Source organism: Balaenoptera borealis, assembly GCF_965194805.1.
Source record: "Balaenoptera borealis genome assembly, chromosome: 3".
Taxonomy (NCBI): Eukaryota; Metazoa; Chordata; class Mammalia; order Artiodactyla; family Balaenopteridae; genus Balaenoptera; species Balaenoptera borealis.
Window position 1 is genome coordinate 39,530,109 of NC_138866.1, and position 25,284 is coordinate 39,555,392.

The 25,284-nt window shown below is 39.4% G+C and overlaps 1 protein-coding gene across 1 annotated transcript in view; it reads right to left on the reverse strand.

Annotated features, from left to right (window-relative positions):
• Positions 1 to 25,284, reverse strand: part of PRKCH (protein kinase C eta) — a 220,670-nt gene that overhangs the window by 85,331 nt on the left and 110,055 nt on the right. The window contains exons 3-9 of the mRNA XM_082386575.1: positions 17,827 to 17,977; positions 12,997 to 13,031; positions 9,560 to 9,648; positions 7,903 to 8,032; positions 5,494 to 5,621; positions 2,406 to 2,549; positions 2,051 to 2,224 (exon numbers count right to left, since the gene is read on the reverse strand). Coding sequence (XP_082242701.1) covers positions 2,051 to 2,224; positions 2,406 to 2,549; positions 5,494 to 5,621; positions 7,903 to 8,032; positions 9,560 to 9,648; positions 12,997 to 13,031; positions 17,827 to 17,977 — 851 coding nt within the window. The remainder of the gene's footprint in view (positions 1 to 2,050; positions 2,225 to 2,405; positions 2,550 to 5,493; positions 5,622 to 7,902; positions 8,033 to 9,559; positions 9,649 to 12,996; positions 13,032 to 17,826; positions 17,978 to 25,284) is intronic.

Consider the following 25,284-nt stretch of genomic DNA (forward strand, 5'->3'; position numbering starts at 1 on the left):
CAATGTACAATATGGTGACTACAGTTAATAACATAGTATTGCATATATGAAAGTTGCTAAGAAAGTAGCTCCTAAAGGTTCTCACCACAAGAAAAAATTCTGTAACTGTGTGATGATGGATGTTAGCTAGACTAATTGTGGTGATCATTTTACCACATATACAAATATCAAATCATTATTTTGTACGCTCAAAACTAATATAATGTTACATGTCAATTTACCTCAATTTTTTTAAATGTGTAAATTTTGCGAGATGCATTACAGAGATTTACTTCCTTAATAAAACCATTTTGGATTTTTTTTTCCTTAAAAAAAGGATACAGAATGGTGGACAAATATATACAACCATTTGTGCTTTTTAGAAAAATAAATATGGATGCATATATGTGGTGTGTGTGTATACTTTTGTGTGCAAAAAAATTCTCTGAAAGGCTACACTTGAAACTAGTAATAATTTTTCCTTTCAAAGAGAGGGTATGGATACTTGGAGGATGCTTATACTACCCATTGCAAAAAAAAAATAAAATAAAATGGTTTTTAATAGTTAAAAAATGCAATCTGATATGTCATTCCTCTGCTTAAATGTCTTGCATTTGTTCTTAGCACTAAAACCCTAGCCCCTTTAACAGCGCCTACAGCGGCCTGGGCTACTTCTGCAGCCTTAGTTCTCACCAGGCCCCTCCTCAACCTCACATTTTATGCTCGTGAGCTTTATTCACACCTCCTGGTCCCGTTTACTAGTAGATCCATGCCTGAGCTGTTTAACCTTTATTCCATATTCACTTTCATTCTCTTTGCCTGACTAATTCTGACTGGCCCTTCTGGTTCTGGCATAGCTGTTACTTTCCCTAGAAATGCATCACAGCACCACTGGACCAGGTGGGATGCCCCCATCCTGCTCCCATCACGCCCTTTACATCCCTGATGGTAGCAGAGACAAGGGACATGTCCTGAATTCTCTTTCAGAATGACTTTGACAGCAAGAAGATTAAGAAATATCTGTGCCAGACCCTCTTGGTGCCTTCACAGGAGCCCTATTCCTTCTCCACTGACAACAGAAGCCCAATTCTGAGCCCAATGCTAAATGGGCTATAGAGTGTCCTGCCCCAGGGGATAAGTCAAGGTTGATGCGAGCCAATCATGATAAAGCAGCTTATCGTGACTAGATGTTTGCTCTTCCAGCCTCCTTTGCAGCTCAGGGTGAGCCTGTAACTCAGGTCTAGGAAAGATTTTTCTCTCCTTGATAAAAGAAGAGTGGTCCATGAAGCCCTTCTGCCTCTGTCCCCCGAGCTTCCTGCTTTGGATGCTGTCATATGAGGTGTGATGTTTAGGGCCGTGGCAAATACCTTGAGACCCACGGGGAAGAGATGTCTGATGTCACTGATCAACTAATCTAACCCTAACATTGCTACTGTCAGACTTCCCAAGAAAAAAGTCTGTACTAATGAACTAAACTCATCCTTTCTGTCTATTGTGTAAACCACTGTCAGCCACATATTCTGTTAACTGCAGCCAAAAGCATTCCTAATTGCACAACATGATGGGATAGACAGAATCCCACAATCAGTCCATAGAATCAAGCAGAGGGTCCTTGACTGAGGCCAGAAGCAATGCCTTGGGACATTACAAATCAAGGTGCTCCCTTTGGGCCTATCCTGGTCTGAACTCTTTTCCCCGGGTCAGAACCAGTTCAGCATTTAGCAACAGAGCTGAGGTTAAAGTCACCAAAATAATCAGCCCATGACATTTACTGTATTCTTAGACTTCTGTGACCTTCACTCTGCTAGAGAAGACTTACGTATGAAGACGTTTTCAATCTTAGGACACACAACCCTCAAAGTGATCCTTCTCCAGGACAGCATGAAAGGAAGGAAGCAGTTAGCTCATTGGTTCTGGTCATCAGAAGTCACTGGATACTTCAAATGACCCTACCTTAGGAGTCCATCCCCCAAAAGTTTCTAATACTCTACTTTATGAAACCTTCAACATCTGTGATCTCAGCTTTTGAAGAAAGGAGGCCCCTGAGGCAGTGAATGTGGGTCATACTTACGGGTGTCTGAAAGCAGCAAAACAACTGAGTGAGGAAGGGGTGATTGCGGGCCAAAGACAGGATCCTTTTCTCTGTCATGGTGCACTCCACGTCATCATCTTGCAGGATCACGTCCTTCTTCAGCACCTTCACGGCATAGAGGTCTCCTGTTTCTTTTATCCTTGCAAGCATCACCTATGGCAAAGCAGGAGGAGGGAGCGTGAGAACTCGTGCAGCTCTTAGGGTGTGGCCTCATCTGAGGCAGAAGGCAGATGGCACGTGGGAAATGGCCATGTGTATACATACATGCACAGGCAAACAACATACATGCAGCAGGCGTCCTTTAACCACCCAAACACTTGGAGCCAAGACTCACCTTCCCAAAGCTGCCCTTCCCCAGTACTCGGATGAACTCAAAGTTGTTGATCCCAAGTCGGTTGGAAGAATTAACCCCAATGCCATTTCCTTCTTTGATGCTCTCCTTTCCTTGTCGTCTTAGGGTTGATCTGGAAACAAGATTCTGCAAAGAAGAGTAGGAATACATCAAGTCAGAAATCACAGTGCAGCATGAAGCATTTATGGATGAAGAAGACCTTACTTGCAGCTTCAACCCTCAATACAGCACATGGGGAAAGATCAATACAGCTTGACATGTGAGATCAGGTTCTGCCACTCAAAACTGCTTCAGCACCAACTCCTGATCTGTGCTTACTGTATTTGGGTCAGAATCATTTAAAATATATCTAAGCCACCGAGTTTCAGTTTGTGCTCAAATGGGAGTATATAGAAAATGTCTCAGTCTGGTCCACCTGATTTCTTGCGGTGGCTTTCTACAGGGTGGGCAAAGTTCCAAGAGCGCCACCTGGTGTCCATGTCCTGCAAATAGCAGCTTTCACAACTGCTCAGAGAATTGAGCGCCACTCCACACCAAGAATGAATGAAGCAACATTTTTATATACAATATTTTAAATTATAAAAGAGAAACAAAAGTTAATGTAAATATATGAAGGGTAAGATTGACAATACCTATAATCTCATCAGCCTTCCTCAAAAAACAAAAAATAGAAACATACATATACACACATCTATCTTTACACTTAATTTTAAAAAATACAATAAAATTGTTGTTTCATAACACAAGTTTTAATTTAACATTTTTCCATGCATATTATCCATATCTCTAAATGTCCTTCAAGAACATGAGTTTCAAAAAGCTGTCCAATATTCCATTTTATGGATATATCACAATTGATTCACTAATTCTCGGTATTGGAAATATAGATTATCTCTCATCTTTCACTAGTATAGATAACACACAGTGACCATACTTGCACGCAAATCTTCAAATCAGGGTGATTAGGAGTCTAGGTTCTCAAGCAGGCTGCCTGGGTTGAAATCACAGCTCTACAACCTAACCCTGTGACCGTGGACAAGTCACCTACCTCTCTGTGCCTCAGTTTCCTCTTCTAACAAAGGGGAGGTTATAGTACCTGCAACATGGGTTGTTATGAGGAGTAAATGAATAACTGCACTTAAAGCACTTAGACCAGTGCCGGGCACATTCCATAAACCTAAGCTGTGTTGTCATCTTTATCAACACGATCATCCTCACCGTCATCATCTATTTTCTTAAGATAGCTTTCTGGAAAGGGAATTCTTTGGGCCACTGTGTTAATTTTGAAGACTTTTGATACATGGTCAACTTGCCCTCCAGCAAGGTTAACCACCAACCCAATGAGTGCTCCCGGTTCACCACATAGAACCAGAAGTAGGTGTGGCCTCTTCGGGGAGTTCTCTAGCCCTATCCCACTAGTACAAGACTCATCCCAGGGAGGGCGCTACCTAAAGACAAGGTGACGTGCAGATGTCTACCTTGGGATATTTATAAGACAAGCTACCACCAGATGAGAGACAAAAAGTCTGACATCCTGGAGCATTTGACCTATTTAGCTAAAAAAAAAGCTTATCTGAGGCAACTTCTAAGCAATGTTTGTAATAAACAGCTGGACAATACCCTGAAACTGCAAGGATTTTTCTTACTCAACCCAGTGAAACAGTGATTGAAGATATAAAATGGATCACCTTTAAAATCTGATTATTTTAATAGTTTCTCCTCTAGATTTCTGATCATAAATTTCTCAAAGCTGGAAAAATTTTACCAGCTTGAATCTCACTTCCTCCACTTAAATACTTCCGCTGCCAGAAAACTCTAAATCCAGTGTTTCTCAATCTTTTTTTGTTTGTTTGTTTAACCCATTCTTCTCTTTTAATAGACTAAAGATGTCTCTCTTTAATGCTGTACTGTCAGCTAACAGGGAATTTGGGTTTTCTCACTATTAAGTATCAGAACATGAAAGACACTTGGTTCAAGTGACAAGTGGCGCCGCCCATTCCTAGAGGTTGTGCCACATGGCTCAGCTTATTTCCATGGTATTTCAGAAGCCCTGGGCCAGGCCGAAATCCCTAACCTACACTCTTCAGGGACAGCTGTCCCATGCACTGGAAATCCCCCTCACGGTATAGCACCCTGCCTGTCTGTCCACAAGAAAGACACACAGACTTGAAGGACTTTGCCAACGCCTTCCTGAAATCAAGAAATGCAATGTCAATCCAAGCCCCTGCTTTACCAGGCGGGGCCCTGCGGTGAAAAGGAAATGGGGTGGTTAGTGATGACATTGTTTGGATAACCAAGAACCTGACAGTGATTGCACTTCCCTTCCTAAGTGCCCAGAGATATTTGACAGTTAAGTCTAGAATTTTCCTGAACCCGGCATCAAGCTACACATTTCAGAAGCCTCAGCCATAACCATGGCTCTTTCCCAATTCTCAGCAGACCACAGCCAGGAAGGTGGCAATAGGATGTGGGCCTGGGATGTGTCTGAAGTGCTAATGGACAACAGCAGGTGGGGGAGGGTCACTCAGGGCGGTGGCAGGACAAAACACGTGCACGGCGACTGACATGCTCCACCCACTCCCGAGAGCCGAGAGGAAGGAACTCCTGTCTGTGGCTGGACTTGAGATAAATTCACGATCCATAAACAAATACTACACAACTGCTGGATTCCAGGCCTGTGGAGAACATCAGCTCTTTAAGTTCAACCCCTTCAGAGAGAAGGAAGCAAAGGCCCATAGTTACTGGTCAACTGCACTGCCGGGGGCCCCGACAAGAGCAGAACCGAGGACCCTGGATTCCAGGCTTTTCACCAGACCACAATGACAGGAAGCTATTTTTTTAAAAAAAAATCCCTTTTCTGCTTCTTGCTATATCTGCACGCTCATTATTTCTTGTTATATAATTGCATATAGAACCTTATTTGTGGAACAAAATGCTCTTTAAAAATGCAATAAATCTGTTTATTGTATTTGCCGAGACTAGGAACTTTGATTATGCCACACACAATACTAGGGCTCGCCACATCTGAACAACTTCTAAGTTACAAAATATGAAAATAGCAAAGTCTCACCGAGGTGGGAGAAATACTTCCGGGTTGGAGGCCCATTCCTGCCAGAGTCTTGGCCAGCTCCGCCGCATTCACGCCGCAGTTTGGGGCCACGTTCGCCTGACATCGAATGTGTACATTCATTTTACATACTGGATGGAAGAGGAAAAGGGAATCCACATTCAGAAAGGAGCCACGTCAACATGTGCTGTGAAAGAGAGCTGTGATAACCTGAAAGACTGTGACTGAGGAATTGCACAGGCTGAATAATGATATCTTCTCATCAAATTCAACTGACACCCACAACGATCCCTGAGTGTAAGTAAATCCCTGATTTTCTCTATTTCTGTTTTGTGCAGAAGCAGTAAGCCTGGCATACGGAAGAATAATACATTTCAAATTTCTTTTTGTTTCCACTGTGACTTGATGCAAGACATTCACTTAAATCATATTTTAAAAGTCATCACTGATTTCCCAGCATGATTCAATACAGAGATCAAAACATTCATCACGGCAACAGCTCACTCGATTAAATAACAAGGAAACGTGCCAACCGACTTTATGCCATTCCTTGTAACTCTCACTAAAAGGTAGCAATCTAACAGCCACATGTAGATGGCTGTTCAGACAGGATGGAACTGGTGTTTCTGAGAGGACAGCCTCTAAGTAAAGCTTTCTTTCTGAGCACTGTCTTTGGGTGGCCCTCACAGCACAGAACGCATCATCCTGTGCAGCAGCTGTATTTCTCAGTGCTTGCAGCCTGTGGCTTCATGGGTGACAAAAAGCAACGTTTTTAAAGGTCAAGGCAAGTGGCAGTTGGAAGAGGAGAGCGAAGCAAGCTAAGCTCCTGGTGCACAGGAAGCTGACTTGGGGTGATGAAAGACCCGAGGTTTAATCAGCACAGAGTTCTGACACGGTTTCTTGACACGGGCCCTGCTGATCGGAGGCAGGGATAAAGCAGCGTAAGATGCGTTGAGGTGTGTCAGCCCATCTTTGGAAGCATACACAGAGCCAAGTTTCGCGGTGCCTGAAGTGATGCAATTTAGGGTTGCCCTCTTTAAGAAAAAGAGCACTTCATCAAGTAGAGAACTTGGAAGGTACCTTGCAAGGGAGGAGCTCCAAGGCTTAAGCTTCATTAGATTCCTAGGAAATCCACCTCTCTCAGCAAGGCTGGTACGGAGACATACAAGCCTGCGGTGGCCTTTCTAAAGCTCCACGTGACAATAAAAGCAAAAATGATAGGAGCTGGAACACTGCAGGCGTGCTACCCTCAGCACCACCGGGGACGAGTGCAATGCAGATGAACCCCACCCATGGCTCTGCCTGTCAGCAACAACCATACGAAAGCAGAAAGGGGCTTTCACACTAGAAACCCACACCTGGGTGACACCATCCAGCTAATGATCAAGCAGTGCCTGAAACAAAGCTACATGTGAGCTGGCTGCTGTTTTGGTTGAAAAAGAATTAGTTCATGAAATATCTATGAAATAAGAATAGTTAAATGGTGCTCTGGAGAAATAAAAGAATTTGCCTTTCTTAAAGACAAGTGACTAGCCCCTTTTTGTTAATAGAAGCAGGTCTGGTTAAGTCCAGGCAGCCAGTGGAAGTTGTCCAGTTGTACTGACATGAACTCTGCCTCCCCTGGTGACTCAGAATGTGTCTCAGGCTTCAGGCTGAAACTCACATGTATTTCAGCAGAGGACAGTGCACCTCACCACAGCCAGATTGTTATAGCAACACTCAAGGAGAGATGACTCCAGGCCAACAGCCCCTCAACTCCTAACAGGACAGGGACCAGCCCCCATATCCTTATCCTCTGCTGAGGCAAAAGCTCCAAACTCAGGCTCCACTGGACATTGTTGTTGAAGTGCGTGCCCTCGCGTGGCCAAAGCTGAAGTGTCCTTCGTTCCACCTACTCTCTGATCTCTATCAAGCTCTTTGAGAAGACACAGGGCGGACTGAGTTATGCTTTTATCACTCAATTCCTGCTTATTTCTGGTGAGGTGATCAAACCAACTCTCCTGATAGTTCTTACTCATAACTCAACCTTCTCTGCTGGCCACCTCACCTCCTACCACCTTCCATTTCTGACCAGATCCCATTTTTTCCTCTTTCAAATATCTATGGAAATACACAATGACTAGCCTGTACTCAGTACTAAATAGAGGATAGCCAGCAGGCTAGCTAACTAGACGGGACATTTCATTTAGCAAGTGAGAAAACATTCCATGGTTAGGAAATCTGTGGATCACATGTAACTCTCTTTACGTGCCTGACAAGGGACACATACATATAGAGAGAGCCACTAAGATGTTCATTTACAAGGTATCTAAAACCATCTGTCCTAGGTCAGATTCTGAACTGCAGAATGCTGAAAGCTCGCAGCAAGGTGTTCTCATGAGAAAGTGGGTACCAAGCACCCCAGAATCTCACTTTTACACTGAAGTCCTTGTCGCATTATCCCCCAGAGCAGGGAGCCACAGTGATCACAGAACGTTGGCACCTTGTAGTTGTGGACGCTGAACTTGTGTGGGATGTTGATTCCGAACCTCTGCTCAGCAATCTGTAGCAGGGAAACAGGAGGACGAGAGCTGAAATTCCATACCCACACCTTTTGTGAAAACTGTAACAGGAGCCCACCAAATGCAAAGTGTTACTATGACACCTGAGATGAGTATACTATTACTGCCCAGCCACGATGAATTACCCAGGCCTTACCACGCAGACGAAGCACATTTTCTAGTGAACAAGACTGGACAGAAATGTGTGGTGTACATTAAACTGTCCACCATCTTGGGAGATTAATAGAAATTTAAATATTCATTTCACCTTTTATATTCAATTGGCCGTGTTTCTCTCCCGGCCAATTCCTCACACCCATGTCTATTTCCTAGAACCTTTTAACTTCAGGATTCAACAAGTCTTTTATAGGCAACATACACTTGCTATCACCACAAGTTCTTCCAGAAATTGTGTCATGAGGATGGGGTGACATCCAGAGGACAGGGAACCACAGAAGGAATTTATTCCAAGGTGACATTCAACTGGTGATCTTATTCAGCCCTTCCAGCCTCTGCCTGTCTTTGTATTTTGATATCTGAGTGCAAAGATTCTGCTTTTATCTCACAGACGATCACTTCTCAGGATCAGGTGAAATCTCACATACTGTTTCCAGCAAATAGTTAAATTAGGCATATGCTCTATAGTCTATATCACAGTTTGAAGCAATAACAACAGAGCCACACATAACAAGTAGTGGGGCAATATTACTCCTCTTGAAACTTTTCTGGCCTCTTTCTCATAAAAGAAAGTACACATGCCTCTGTGTGTACTCTATAGCAATCCTGGGTGTATACCGTAAAAAACCATCAAGTTCCAGAGTCGGACTTTTCAATGCATCTGTAAATCCACTGCTAACTGTTGGTAATACTCCAACTGCCTTCTACCTCCAGAATTTAGAATGTACGCCCACCTCAGCTGGATGCAATGCTAATGGCAAGAGTGATGTTCAAGCCTTTATGTATAGATACAGATCCTCCCTGAAATTCCTCGAGAGGCTGGAGGGGGCCAAAAGGCACTTTATTTAGGAAGTGCAATTTACAGTTAACAACATACTTACCATATCAATTCTATCTTGTAGTATTGATACTATTTTAGGTCTGAGGCTGAGAGAGAAGCTAGCTAGCAGAGGCTGGATTCTACATTCAAATCCCAGTCATCTGATGCCAAACTCAGGGAACTTTCCATGTTTCCAAATCTCTCTTCAAATTAGTAGAACTGATCTCTAGAGCTTTTACCCAGCTGATCACTAATGGAGTCATTTCAAGGACAGGTCAAGCTATGCAAGTATAGAAATACAAATGCCATAATATAAAAAGGAGAGAAATTTCAATTCTGATACCACCATTGGCTTCAAGGAATGTGAAAGGGAATTGGGAATGAGAGGGAGGAAGAAAAAGACAGAGGGAAGGAGAGAGAGAGAGAGAGAAAGAGAGACAGAGGCAGAGAGAGAGGGGGAGAGAGAGCGAGCAAGAGAGAATGTGTACGCATGAGCTCATGCAGGCACTTAATCAGCAAACTGCTATCTTACCTTTGAATCCACTTTGTTAATATTGTTTTGGCAGGTGCAGGCTGTAACAATTAGATGATGGCAGCGCTTGTGGACGACACAGGTGCACACTAGGAAATAAAATCCAGCGATTATACATTTATTGGAGGCACCAGGCCATTGTGGCTTGATTTAGATGGTGGGCCCACATGATGGCAGCCAGTGTTCCCGTTCTTCCTATATTCCTTACCACCACCCTAACTCAGGCCTTTGCTCACGCTTGAACTGTTCATACTCGGGTCCGGAACTAACGTCATACTTCCTGGCTTTACTCCTTCCTGCCCCAACTTCCAGAGGAATCATCTCACAGTATATAATTCTGGTCACCTCAGGCCCATAATCTAAAGCATTCAATCGTGTCTCATAGTCAAGTCAAACTAGAGTTGAAATTTCCCAGATAGGTTTCAGGCTCTCCCAAGCCCACCCCAGGCTCACCTGTCACCTTTCTTCTCTGGGGGCTCTTTGTTCCACTAAAAACTAGACTAGGTGCTCTTCCTGGAGCAAATCTTCACCCTCCCCAACACACTGTCCATGCCCCTCTGAATCCCTGGGGTATCTTCTTTTCCTATCACTTCACTAAACCTTAAATGTATAACAAGAAACGACTTTAAAAAATGTCTCTTTTATGAAAATATACTCCCCATGGCTCCCCTTCTAGACTGAAACTCTCTCCCTCCTCTAGTCTCCTACAACCTCTAGCTGGCCTCCCTCATTTCAGATCTTCCACATACAACCTCTAATGTCCTCAGGATTCCCAGCCAGCATGATGACTTGTACAAAGTAGGCATTCATTAAGTATTTGCAGAATGACCCAATCAATTGCTTGAATAGTTAGAACTTTCTAAATAACATTTTTAAAATTTTCATTCAGACAACTGATAGAGTGCAGAGTCCAGTTTCCATTAAAGGATGAACATGTGCAATGAAGCAATATGAAAATACACATCATTTTTAAGATCTTTCAAGACATATGGAAGTTTCTAGGATTAAATACATAAAGACAGATGACATGTCAGCAAGTAGCACTATAATCTAAAACAAATCTAGCTTTCATCAGATTGAATTCTCAGGAGAACCAAATTGAAAGTGCCCAGAGAACTGGTCTTTTTATATGAGGGAATCCTTCACATAGAAAAATCTTATATTCCAAGGCATTTGTTTTTTTCACAGTCAGCTTGGCTACAGGTTTATCAATTTTATTGATCTTTTTGGAGAATTATTGATAGCTTTTGGTTTTGTGGATTTTTAAAATTGTTTTCCTAATTTCAATTTCACTGCTTTCCACTCTATTTTTGTTATTTATTTTCTGCTGCTCACTTTAGGCTTAAATTTCTCTCCTTTTTAAGATGGAAACTTAGATTATTGATTTTAGACCTTTATTCTTTTCTAATATATGCATTTAATACTCTAAATTTTCCTCTGAGCACTGCTTTCACTGCCTCCCACAAATTTTGATAAATTGTATTTTCATTTGATTTAAAATATTTTTTATTTCCTCTTGAGTCTTCTTTGACCCATGTGCTATTTAGAATATGTAGCTTAATCTTCAAATATTTGGAGGTGTTTGAGCTATCTTTTTGTTATTGATTTCTAGTTTAATTCCACTGTGGTCTGAGAAGATACTTTTTATGATTTCTATTCTTTTATATTTGTTATGGTTTGTTTCAATGTCCCAGAATGTGGTCTATGTTGGTAAATGTTCCTAGTAAGCTTGAGAAGAATGTGTGTTCTGCTGCTCTTAGATGGAGAATTCTATAAATGTCAATTTGATCAAGTTGTGATAGTGCTGTTTAGGTCAACTATATTCTTACTGATTTTCTGCCTGCTGGATCTATCAATTGCTGAGATATTAAATAAAATTAAATCCAACTATAATAGTGGATTTGTTTGTATCTCCTTGCAGTTCTATCAGTTTTTGCCTTAAGTATTTTGATGTCCTGTTATTAGGCGCATATACGCTAAAGATTTTTATGTCTTCTTGGAAAACTGACTCCTTTTATCATTACATAATGCACTTCCTTATCCTTTATAACTTTCCTTGTTCTGAAGTCTGCTTTAATCTGTTTGCTTTTGATTAGTTTTAGCATGATTGGTATATCCTTCCAACTAGGCATGTGGTTTTATATCCCTTTGCAAGATGTGAACAAATTAGTGTCCACGTGTCTCCTGACCAGTGTTCTTTCCTGATCCTTTAACAGGTGGCCCACTGAAAATCAGCTCTTCAAATATCCTGGCACTACAGGCCATGGTAGAAGAAATAAACTAAAAAAACAACAGATATGTCACAAATCATGTATTTTTAAACTCAAAAAATATAATCTTGTTTACCAAGAGGTTCTCAAGTTATCTTTGTATGCATGAGATGGACAGAGCATACCCCTGTGCTGGAGAGGTCCAAGCCAAAAAGTGACATTGATTCTGACCTGTGAACTATGCTCTCATTTGGGGCTGAAATTAATAGCATAAGGTCAATTATTGCTGTAATATCAATTCAGTTTTTCCTAAATTTGAGAACTCAGTAGAATTGTTCATACATATTAAAGTCAAAATTACATCCAAATGTATGTCTTATTCCATTCTTCTAAGGGAAATAATGTTTTACTTCCCCTCCTTCAGAAGAGAAGGTGGGATTTCTTTATTTACCTAGTTTACCATAGGTCACCACTCTAGGATAGGTAGTACTATTTTACCAATGATCTGTAGGGTGTAAATTAAGATAATAGGTACCATATGGACAAACCATGAGATGACGCTCAAGTTAATGATGAGGGAGGCCCAAATAAAAGTCCAATCCAGCCTGGCTAAACCTCCAGATTAAGGAGTCTTCTTTTACTCTTTCCTTTTTTATTTCATTCCATTTCTTCTGGAACACTAATTGAGGTTATCTTAGAATTGTGAAAATCAAAATAAATTGAATGGATAATATCTTACAAGACCATTAACAGCCTAACTTTGAACATTCTCACATTTAACTAAATTCAGAAAATCAAAAAAGCAACTTGGATAATAGCTTCTATTTCCAATTCAGGTAAAGAGAAATCAGCATTGTGCTACTTCTCACCCCTATGGACAAGGGGATTGTAAAAAACCAAAAATTTATCTTCAAGACTCAAGGGTCCTGCTCACAAAATCGCGTTACCTTTTAGTATGTTCATGATCCTGCAGAGACAAAACTTTAAACAACTAAACTTACATAGGTATCCTGGATTCAGGAATAAAAACAGCCCCTCTACTTTGTCTACAAAAAGACATGGCTAAAATTTAACCAAAACTAAAGGGTTATAATTCTATGGGGGTCTCATTTGACCTACAGAGAGTTATTTATCAAAATATTAATGGAATGTATCCTGTTTCCTCTTGGTATAATCACTTTTTAACACAGGAACAAGATTAAACATAGTTTTAAAATGTTTTCTTACCTTGGCATTGATAACCCTGTTTCCCAAATACACCCCTGTTCAAGACAATAGAGAAAAAAGAAACCATTAGTCAAATATTTCAGCAACAATGTTCCTATAATTACAGTACTTAAGGAAAACAAATTTCATCCTCTGGTCCTTTATAAAAAACACAATTTCAGAGAAGCAGCAGAGATAATGTTCTTTTTGAGCCCTTTTTTGTTACCACAAGACAAGGAGGAAACTGATGAGTTAGAATGCTCCGAATCACAAACAGGTGAGTTTGGCAATTCTCATTCTACCCACCACTGTGGTAATCCCCCAAGTCCTCAGTGAAAATAAACCCTCCTCTGTGTGTATGACTGAGCCTCTGCCTGAAGTGTCACTTTACTGCCTTATTGATCATTCTCTCTCACATACACATAAATACATGCAGAGGGTGAAGTAAACAGATGCAAATATACATATGGATGTAAACAGGTGAGTCCACTCCAGATGCCTGACCTGAGGCATCTTCCATCTTCCCTGTGCCCACATCACCCAGAGTCCACTGGGGAGCAGAAGTGCGGCCACAATATGCCCATCATGCCCACAGCTTCCATCTCTGTCTCTCCCTAATACAGTCTCTGGGTGATGGTGATATGATTCTCATTCTTATTAACAAAAACCACATTTTACTAAGCCAGTAGGATATGCCAGGCAATGAGCCAAGCAGCTGACGTGTACCATCTCATTTAATCCTCACAAAAGCCACGTGAGGTAGCACATATAATAGGATAGCCTAGAGCACAGATCCTGAAGCTGGATGGCCTGGATGTGATTTGGGGCAAGTTGTTTTAACTACTTTGAGTCACTGTTTCTTAATATATATAAAGGTATAATAATAACAGTACCTACTTTATAAGGTTATCATGAAGATAAAAAGTGTTGATAATGTAAAATACTTAGAACAGTGCCTGGCACTCTAAGTGCATATAAAAGTTTATTATGTAAATAAAATAAAATTATTGTCTCTGTTTTGCAAATGAGGAGACATTGATGGGTTATATAGCTTGTCTAGGTTCACACATCTAGTTGGTGATGAGATTGAATGCCAGAGTCCATGTGCTTAATCATAGATATATATATATATATATATATGTATGTATATATATAAAACACATATACCACTATTTTAAGTGTGTGTGCATGTGTGTGTGTGCGTGTGTGTGTGTGTTTCACAAGGCCAGTTAGGTGGGAGTTAAAGTTTCCTTGGTAGAAAAAAATTTGGTGAAATTATCAAGTAAGTTTCCATTAAGAACGTTAGTTGAGATCACAGGTTGCCACCACAAATGCCTACAGGGGCAGGCAGGTCATGTAAAGGAGGGAAGCCAAATGGTGTGACATGAAATAAAACAGTAACAGACAATTACCCTTCTGGTCAGGCAAATCCAGTGAGAGGTGGGTCTATGGCTAACTGGAGCATGCAAAGAAGAAAAATGGGCTCAAAGTTGCCAGAGATGCTAATTTTTTCATTAAAAAATAGAATAGGAACCTCCTCCTAAAGACTACAGTTTTAGGCTTCATACATATCGACAGCCAGTTTAGGGCCTTTGGTTTAGACAAGACTCTACTTTTTCTTTCTTTCATATTTTTTTTTTATTGTGTACAAATTTAATGTCTTATTTCTTTTTAAAATTTATTTTATTGAAGTATAGTTGATTTACAATGTTGTGTTAGTTTCTGGTGCATAGCAAAGTGATTCATTATATATATATATATACATATATATGTTCTTTTTCAGATTCTTTTCCATTATACATTATTACAAGATATTGAAGATAGTTGCCTGTGTTATACAGTAGGTCCTTGTTGTTCATCTGTTTTATATATAGTAGTATGTATCTGTTAATCCCAAATCCCTAATTTATCCCTGCCCCCTCCTTCTGCCTTTGGTAAGCATAAATTTGTTTTCTATGTCTGTGAGTCTATTTCTGTTTTGTAAATAAGTTCCTTTGTATCATTTTTTTAGATTCCACATGATATCATATGATATTTGTGAGGGGATGGAAAAAGGTATTCCACGCAAATGGAAATCAAAAGAAAGCTGGAGCAGCAATACTTGTATCAGATAAAATAGACTTTAAAATAAACACTGTTTCAAGAGACAAAGAAGGACACTACATAATGATCAAGGGATCAATCCAAGAAGATATAACAAATGTAAATATATATGCACCCAACATAGGAGCACCTTAATACATAAGGCAAATATTAACAGATATAAAAGGAGATATCAACAGTAACACAATAATAGTAGGGGACTTTAACACCCCACTTACATCAATGGACACATCATCCAGACAGAAAATCAATAAGGAAACACAGGCCTTAAATGACACATTAGACCAAATGATATTTATTGATATTTATAGAGCATAATTGATATTTACAGAGCATTTCACCCCAAAAGCAGCAGAATACACATTCTTTTCAAGTGCACATGGAATATTCTTCTTGATAGATCACATGCTAGGCCACAAAACAAGCCTCAGTAAATTTAAGAAAAGTGAAATATCAACCATATATTCCAACCACAGCACTATGAAATTAGAAGTCAACTACAAGAAAAAAAACTGCAAAAAACACAAACAGATGGAGGCTAAACAGTATGCTACCAAACAACCAACGGATCACTGAAGAGATCAAAGAGGAAATTAAAAAAATACCTAGAGACAAATGAAAATGAAAACATGACAATCCAAAACCTGTGGGACATGAGACTTCCCTGGTGGCACAGTGGTTGAGAATCCACCTGCCAATGCAGGGGACATGGGTTCAATCCCTGGTCCAGGAAGATCCCACATGCCATGGAGCAGCTAAGCCCGTGCGCCACAACTACTGAGCCTGTGCTCTAGAGTCTGCGAGCCACAACGACTGAGCCCAAGCCACAACTACTGAAGCCTGCGCACCTAGAGCCCATGCTCCACAGCAAGAGAAGCCACCGCAATGAGAAGCCCGTGCACCGCAACGAAGAGTAGCCCCCGCTCGCCACAACTAAAAGAAAGCCCGTGCACAGCAATGAAGACCCAACACAGCCAAAAATAAATAAATATTAAAAAAAAAAAAAAACACCTATGGGACACAGCCAAAGCAGTTCTAAGAAGGAAGTTTATAGTGATACAAGCTTACCTCAGAAAACAAGAAAAATCTCAATAAACAACCTAAACTTACACCTAAAACAACTAGAGAAAGAAGAACAAACAAAACCCAAAGTTAGTAGAAGGAAGGAAATCATAAAGATCAGAACAGAAATAAGTGAAATAGAGACTAAAAAAGCAATAGAAAAGATAAATGAAACTAAAAGCTGGTTCTTCAAAAAGATTAAAAAAAATTGATAAACCTTTAGGCAGACTCATCCAGGAAAAATAGACAGAGGGCCCAAATCAATAAAATCAGAAATGAAAAATGAGAAGTTACCACAGACACCACAGAAATACAAAGGATCATAAGAGACTACTACGAGCAACTATAACGCCAATAAAACGGACAACCTAGAAGAAATGGACAAATTCTTAGAAAGGTACAATCTCCCAAGATGGAACCAGGAAGAAATAGAAAATATGAACAGACCAATTACCAGCACTGAAATTGAATCAGTAATTTAAAAGCTCTCAACAAACAAAAGTTCAGGATCAGATGGATGGCTTCACAGGTGAATTCTACCAAACATTTAGACAAGAGTTAACACCTACCCTTCTGAAACTATTCCAAAAAATTGCCGAGAAAGGAAGACTTCCGAATTCATTCTGTGAGGCCACCATCACCCTGATACCAAAACTAGACAAAGATATCACAAAAAAAGAAAATTACAGGCCAATATCACTGAAACATAGATGCAAAAATCCTCAATAAAATACTAGCAAACAGATTCCAATAGTACTTTAAAAGGATCATAGACAAGACCATATTCTTGATTAAAAAGGCCAGAAACACAAACTAAGCCTGCATTCTGACTGTTAAAAGGTATAAAATCTAAAGTAATCACAAAAACCCCCACAAAACACAAAGTAATTGATCAATACTCAGAAATGAATCTGAATCAAGTGTTTCTGCCTTAAACAAAATGACTAAAGTTTGCAACAAAAACAAAGATCTCCTTTTATGCTGCAGATATGAGAGTGTGTTTCTTCCTCCTGAGAAGGGTGTGTATGTGTATGTTTTGTGCATGTGAGGGTATTTCTTCCTTCTCTCTGCAAATAAATATGTTTAATGTTGCCTCTAACTGAAGATAACTATTACTTAAATTTATTTTACATTATAGATTTGCCACTTGAGTAACATGTATAGTAAGATATTGCCCCAAATCATCTAGAATTTCTCAACTATTAATTATCTTGATTCTTAAATGCCAGGGATTATAGTATGTGATCACTGAAAGCTATTACCTTTGTCTACATACTATAAGGCTGAAGACTACTGTATGTTTAGTTTACTTCCAACAATTAATTCCATAAGTCATCATGTGATTCATGCCTTCTTAGAGAAATACTGTTGATATTTCTTTCCTCCTTAGGGATAGATCATTTGTTAACTGATTAGCCTCTCTCTCTAATTAGTGCTTTTTAACCAGTTCATGATTCATTAGCACTTTTACCAAAATGATTGGCAAAAGAAATAACAAATAAAACTTAATCTGTAAATTGTGTAATTTTTTTGTTGGGGATTAAAATTTCTAGGTCAACATATTAGAGTAAGAGGAAAATAATCAGATTCTAAAACAATTCTTAATAGTCATGCTTTCTCCTGAAATCACACACAACCAGAGGAAATCTCAGCTCTTGGGAGGAGAGAAGTCAGGGAACCTCTTACCAGATAAACTCCCTGCAGTGAGAGCAGTAGGTGGGCTGCCTCAGGTATGTGGCCATGAACTTATGTCCGTTGATCTGGTGGACTCGCCTTCGCATAGCCCTTTGGCGCTTCCTGGTAAAATGTTTGAAGATTCGGTCTCTCTGGAGAGTAGCTGTATATTAAAAGAAGGGAAAAAAGAATCACGTGTAATGAACCTACCTGCACCTAATGTATGAGAAAGTTCGATAGTTCAAATACTCCCCAAATTACTTTTTTCTTTCTTCAAGATGTAAAACACCCCAGAAAATCATCATGCTTTGTTAGACATATGTGAACCCTGGGATTCCCAATTGCCTAGTTATAACTGGCTATCTTGGGCCAGTCTCCCCCGGAACAGAGTGTGGGTTCCCCAGAGTTCCGATGCTCCAGTATGTGACAGCAGCATGGTCTTGCCGTCCCTGTCCAGCTGTCTGGGACCTCAGGTTCACCGACCGGCTGCAGTGACCGGCTGGCAAACAGGGCTCCTCATTACTCCCCTTTCATTCTGCTGTCCTCACAAACTTAGTGAGGCAACTGCCCCCAACACAGTGAGAGCCCTGCCCCAAAGCATCAGTTCCAGCACCACCTCTGTTAACTTGGAAGAGGTAGAAATTAACTGGGAATACACTCAGAGTTCCTCTTCTAATTTCATATTTTAAAAGTAGTGTCTCCTAATCTGAAGACTCTAAAAACTGTGCACCATTTAAAGATCATAAATGATATCTTCCACCTAACTGTTCTAGAACTTTTCCAATGTATGCAGAGGCTTGTGATTATAAAATAAAGATTCCTTCTTCAATAATGCTTTTAAATGAATCACTGCTCCAAAGGAAACTAAAGGAATCATGCAAGAATAATCTGCTAATAAATTTTAAAACCTGGAAGAAATAGAAGATTTCCATGTAAATACATGGTCAAAATTAGTCACATAAACCAAACAGTCTAATTTTTTAGAAGAAATTGATAACGTTTTTAAAGGACTACCTCTAATTCTGAAGGATTCATTTTATGTAGACTTTTCCCAGTAGCAATATACTCAAATAACCAGAAACTTCTATACTATCCAGAATTATCTTAAAAAGGAGAACTCACTATGACCAAGTGGGAATTTTCTCAGGAGCATAACAATGGGCATATTATTACAAAATCTATTATAGCTTATTCTATTAATAGGTGAAAGAATAAGTATGACAGTTTCAATAGATGTTTAAAAGGCACTTGATAAAATTTAACTTGTAATCCAATAAAAAATTCTTTTGAAAGACTAAAAGATTGTCTCTTTAACATGACCAACACACATTTTCACAGGTCAGAAGCATCAAACTGAATGGTAAATGTTAACAAAATTCTTGTGACAGTTAAGAACGAATAAGACTAATTATCACCACCATTATTTAATATTATTCTGAAAGTACTCGCCAAAGTTGTTAGAAATGAAACAAAAGATCAAACTATTAGGAAAAGGTGGCAAAGATACCATTATTTGAAGTTGTTTAATGTATGACTAGAAAACTCAGGAGAATTCAGCCTAATCTATTAAAAAAATGAGTTCGGTGTGATGGACAATAATAAATCATTAAAAGTCAAGGTATTTAGTATATCAAAAGAGCCAATTAGAATAAGTTAAAAAATCCCATTCATACAACCAAAAAAAAAAACAAATTATCTAGGAAATAATTTATCAGAAGTGCAAGATTTATATGAAAAAAAGACTATAAAACCAACTGAAGGGTATGAAAAGATAAGTAAAAATGAAGTTCTTAAATTGGAACACTCAATACTACAAAGCTGTCAATTCTATCTAAAGTAATGTCTAAATTCAACAAAATTTCAATCAACATTCCGAAAGGATGTTTTTAAATTTGACAATTTTTTTCAAGGTTTATTTGGTACCATAAATATTTTAAAACTGTCCCAAAATTTCAATGAGGGAGGACCTACTCTACATGTTAAAACATATTATAAAATTACGATAATTTAAACAGTGCTCTACCCCCTCAAGAAAAGTCCAAAACTAGAAATCAATTTGGCTGAAAGAGAATATGGTTCAAATCAGTGGGAAAAGATGGATTATTCAATAAGAGGTGTTTAGACAACTAGGTAGCCTTTTGGAAAATATCTTTACCTCACTCCTTACACCCAAATAATCTCAGATAAATGTTGAGGTGGAAATTATAGAAAGAAAGAAAACATGGGAAAAATAATACAATCCTAGGAGTGGGATGAGGAAAACAAATTTCTACAGCCATAAAAGATCCACAGATTTGCAATCTATGAAATTTAAAGTCCTACTTGTCAATAGACACAAAACAAAGTTAAAACAAACTGGGGAGAAAAGGATTTGCAACATGTGACAAAGTGTTACTACTTATAATATGTATAAATCATTAAGAAAAGAGGATAAACAACCTAGTAAAAAAGGGGCAGAGGAAGTGAACAGGCAATTCATAAAATTATAAATGCAAATAGACAATAAACATGCCAAGATGTCCAATCCTATCCAAGACAGACATGTAAGAACTGCAAGGTAAATGACATTTTACCTCTTGTTGGCAAACACTTATGAAGGTAGTTAACATGCCCACTCTTACTACAGTGTAGGGAAATCGGCACCTCCAGCCTCTGCTGGTAGGAGCATAAACTGGTCTCTAGTCCTCGCCCCACCATCCTCTGGCTGTATTTACCCTGCTAAGCCTCAGTGTTCCCATCTATAAACCAGGTAGTGCCTTCCTCCTAGGTTTTTTCCAAGGACTGAATGAGATAATGCATTAGAAACGTTTTGCCCAGAGCTAGGCACATGGTCACATTCAACACGTAGCTATTTCAAGAATGATTTCTTTCGGTGACCAGTTTGACAAATACCTGTCAAAGTATTTATTCCAGTTTTATTGAGAAATAATTGACATAACTTCACTGTGTGAGTTTAAGGTGTACAAGCATGATGGTCTGATTTACAAATACTGTGAAATGATTACCACAATAGGTTCAGCTAACATTCACCTTCTCATATAGATACAATAAAAAGAAAGAAGAAAAGGAAATATATATTTTCTCCTTGTGATGAGAACTCTTAGGATTTATTCTCAACTTTCCTATATATCATACATCAATGTTAGCTGTGGTTATCATGTTGTATACGTTACATCCCTAGTACTTACTTATCTTATAACCAGAAGTTTATACCTTTTGACCACCTTCCTCCAATTCCTCCTCCCCCTACACTCGGCCTCTGGTAACCACAAATCTGATCTGTTTTTCTGTGAATTGGTTGTTTTGTTTTTCCTGTTTGTTTTTTACATCATACAGTATTTGTTTTTCTCTGACTTATTTCACTTAGCATAATGCCTTCAAGGTCCATCCATGTTGACGTAAATGCTAAGACTTCCTCATTTTTTTATAGCTGACTAATATTCCATTGTGTATATATATCACAACTTCTTTATCCATTCATCCATTGATAGACACAGGTTGTTTCTGTATCTTGGCTATTGTAAACAATGCTGCTATGAACATGGGGGTGCAGATATCTTTTAGAGTTAGTGTTTTTGTGACCTTTGTCCAAGTGTTATGTGCATTTCCTTTCATGCAACAATTCAACTTCTAGGATTTGTTTTCTACAAAAAACACCAGAAAGCAGGAATATATGCTATATAGATATCAATCATTATATTCTTTTTAACAGTAAAAATTAGGGTCAATATAAGAAATCTCAAAGAATAAAATGTAGAAATAGTCCAAATAAACGTTGCTAAGATACCAATTCTTCAGAGGCTCTAGCATTGTTAAAATTGTACCTGCTTCAGGTTTTGTTTTGGGGTGTGTGTGTAACATCTTTGGCAAGCAGCCCAATTACTATCATTCTCAGGTTTCCCATCTATCTAAAGAAGATGAAAATATACCTTTGTCCTCAGCGCTATGGGGATAGTGTCATAATCAATATTCCTGAGATGTTCTTACAATTTTGGATAAGGGTCACATAAGAACAGAAGTCACTCTACTGTACTGCTCTCTTCCACAATACTTCTAGAGGCCATTTAGTAACCACAATATAAACAGATTTTAATGTTCCTTTGTTGACAGATGATGAAAGTTAGCCTAATGATAACACCCTACACCTGATCTACATTATCACCAGCCTAAGACCCAGCTCAGTACTGGCCAAAGCAAAATTTGTATTGAATTACTAAACACTTATCACATCTAAATGCAAATTAAATTCTCCCTGGGGGTCTAATTACCAATAATTTACTTACTTAATCCCTTAATACTATAAAGATTGGTTAAAAGGTCAGCTCACTTGCAGTTTTAATATTTCATGAATTGAGTCTTTTTTTTCCCCCTCAACAGCTATTACCATTGCAGTAATGTGACCTATGAATTTTCCAGGTGATTTGTTATAGCTGGAAGGACACAGGAAGAAACTGCTTGTAGTTGTCTACCAAGTCGTTCATCCCCTAATGCCTTCGCTCCTGCCTTTCACCCCTCCTGGAATGTTCTTCCTTCTTTTTTTTTTTTTTTTAACTAGTTAACTTAGACTTTCCTGTGTGCCTCAGAGCCTAAGGCAAATCCTGAATCAGAGTGAAATGCTTCTCCCCTCTGTTTCCACAGCAACCTGGGAGCACACCTCCATCTTTTCCCTTACCCCAGGAAACTAGGGGTTATGTCTCCTTCACCTCCTATACCCAGGTGACTCATAAGACCTCATACGTGGTCATTCTTAACTAAACGTCACTCTTCCCTTTTCTTTATTCTTTTGCACATGTGCACCTTTTTGTTTAAAAAGCAAACACACACTCACCCACACCTCAGAATTTGCAAGAAATTTAAGTCATGTAAGTAAACTGGGGCCCCCATGGGTTCATATGGCTTTCCCTATCACCATTCTCTTGCTGGCTGCCCTGACCAGGAAGAAAGAACTCTGGGACTTAACTCTGTTCCCCAGAGCACAGACTCAACCCCCATTTGACAATCAGGGTGCAGAGGGAGCTTCCTCATTGTTCGCATGGCCTCCTGTTGACTTAGGACTGAGTTAGAAGGGCTAAAAAAGACGATTTAATCCTGTTGTGCCTGAAACCACCCTGGGCTTTGAGAAACCTTTCAGATCACGTGTTAGTTGAACACATCAAGCAATCCTAACACGCTCTGCAGCCAAAACTTGCATCACAACCTCTGTTTTGCTCTTGAGGTGCTCAATGCCTCTAAGTAAATAGGAAGCTGGCTCAGTGCCCCAGAGTGGAAACTCACATTCCAGTCTCAGGAGGTGGGCAGGTCTGGAGCCCTGATCTGCCTTACCCAGGAGCTGGTTTTGCCAAGCCCTCCCAACCACAGGGTGGAGAATAATTCTGTCAAATGTAACGAAGGTTAACTAGTCTGAAATAAAATTATATTTCATAAAATCTGATTGTCATCCCACACACTCTTTCAGAACTTGAGAAGGCACAAGTGAGTAGGAGCCACTTCAGGGTAAGTTTCCATCGCAGAAAGTTGTGCTGGTCTGAAACTTGTGCTGCTGATGTGAGGCTTTGCCAGGGAGGAGTGGCTCTCCAAAGTCTCTGTCAAACTGTCTAAACTTGATCTCAAAAATAGTAAATATTTCATACTTTTTAGTCTTCTGCTCTCCCTACCTGAATTTAAGGCTTTATATACCAGACATAGACATCTGTATTTGAAAGTACTCCTGAAACATTCTGATGTGAGTCAAAAAAGCATAGTTCCAAGTTTCCAAATGACTGTAAGCATATTAAATCAGAAAGAGAAATCTATGGCACTTTTTAATATTTAGAATTACTGATATAAAACATATAAAGGAAATACCTCTGATTTAGTGTAGAACGCAATTTAAGTTGTATTTGCTCAGCAGCAAAAGCACTTAGTTTACTAAAATCTGTGGCTGGTCTTCAAGGGGTGGTGCAGAGGAGGTCATGCCGCCTTTATATATGGCAGGCAGGAGAGTGTGGTGGGTGAGCGCTTGGAATCTGGAGCCCAGCTGGGAATCCTGCTTCTTCCCCTTATAAACTGGGTGACCTTGGGCAACTTGTTTTGTCTCCTATGCCTCAGTTTCCTCATTTGTAGAACATGAAGGGCTAGAGAACTCTCCTCAAAGGGCCATTTTGAGGACTTGCTGAGATAATAAGTGTAACATAATTAGAAAAATACCTAGCAGGTGGCAACTAAGTGTTACCTATTTATACTTGTTGTTAAAACTCTTACTTCAGAGTTCAAGAAATAGAAGGGATTTTTAATCCAATCACCTAATTGCCTCGAAGAAGAATCAATACCTAGGAAACCATTACCTAGAAGTTCAACAACGTGCTCAAGGCTCATCTAGTAGCTAGCTAGCACCAGAACTACCCCCAGAATCCTCCACTCTTGATTTTATCCCAGGACCATATGGTTAACACCATCCTGCACTTTGTCCTTTATTAACATTATTAACATTGGGTCTCCTAGAATCTCCTAGAATCAATTGGGTCTCTCCCCTGGAAAGTAATAAATTTTCTGGTGAGGAAACAGAAACTAACAGGAAGGTTAAGTGAGGTCAGGCAGCCAATGATAGAAGTGGGGACGCCAGACCCTGTTTACTATGTTGAACTACTGAGCAATGTTATCAGACGTCTTTTTTCTTCTTCCTGAGATATTCATTTTATCATGTGTGCACTTGGGAGGGGATAACTGTGGGGAAAAACAAACAGGAAAACCTTAGTGTTGACCAAAAGTTACTAGTCAAGAAAGAACCAGAGAGTGTTATGTTGTTAATGTCTCTAAAATACAAAATATCCTTGAAAGGTAATGCAGTAAGGTCGTGAGAGAATTTTGCTTAGTATTATCCAACATACTGAATAAGCAACCACATGATCACAGAACTGTGTGATAAAGAATGATGTTTAAGAACTTAAACTTAGATGATTCCTGAGACAATAGTGATAATAAAAGAACAATTAGCACACGTATTAAGCAAATACATAACTTAAATGAGTCTTTACAACAAGTACACACAACCAATGGGTGAGAGCATTTATTGGGTGTTGAGTGAAGAGAGAATCACAGGAGTTGTGTACCTAGTCGTCTGATTAATTAAGGAAGACTTCATAAATGGGTTGAGATTAGCAGTTGTTTGGAAGAGGAAGGAGAACCTGGTGAACCAGGATAGGGAGAGGATTCCAGGAATTTATGCCAGCACCAGTCACAATGGCTGTGACAAACAGTGTTGGTATTAAAAATGGCAAGCAAAAGCCCCCAAATGGCACTGAGCAGAACAGAATCTTCTGTTTTTTGAAAAGAGCTGAATCACATGACTCATAGTTATTTCTAAATTCAGATAGAATGATTCAACTCAATGTAGTATGAGACCTGACTCTTCAGGAGCCATACACAGGTGTTTCTCAGGGACTTGGCTTCCTCTGAGGAAGCCCAGCCTACAAACGCATCTACCATCGTGCA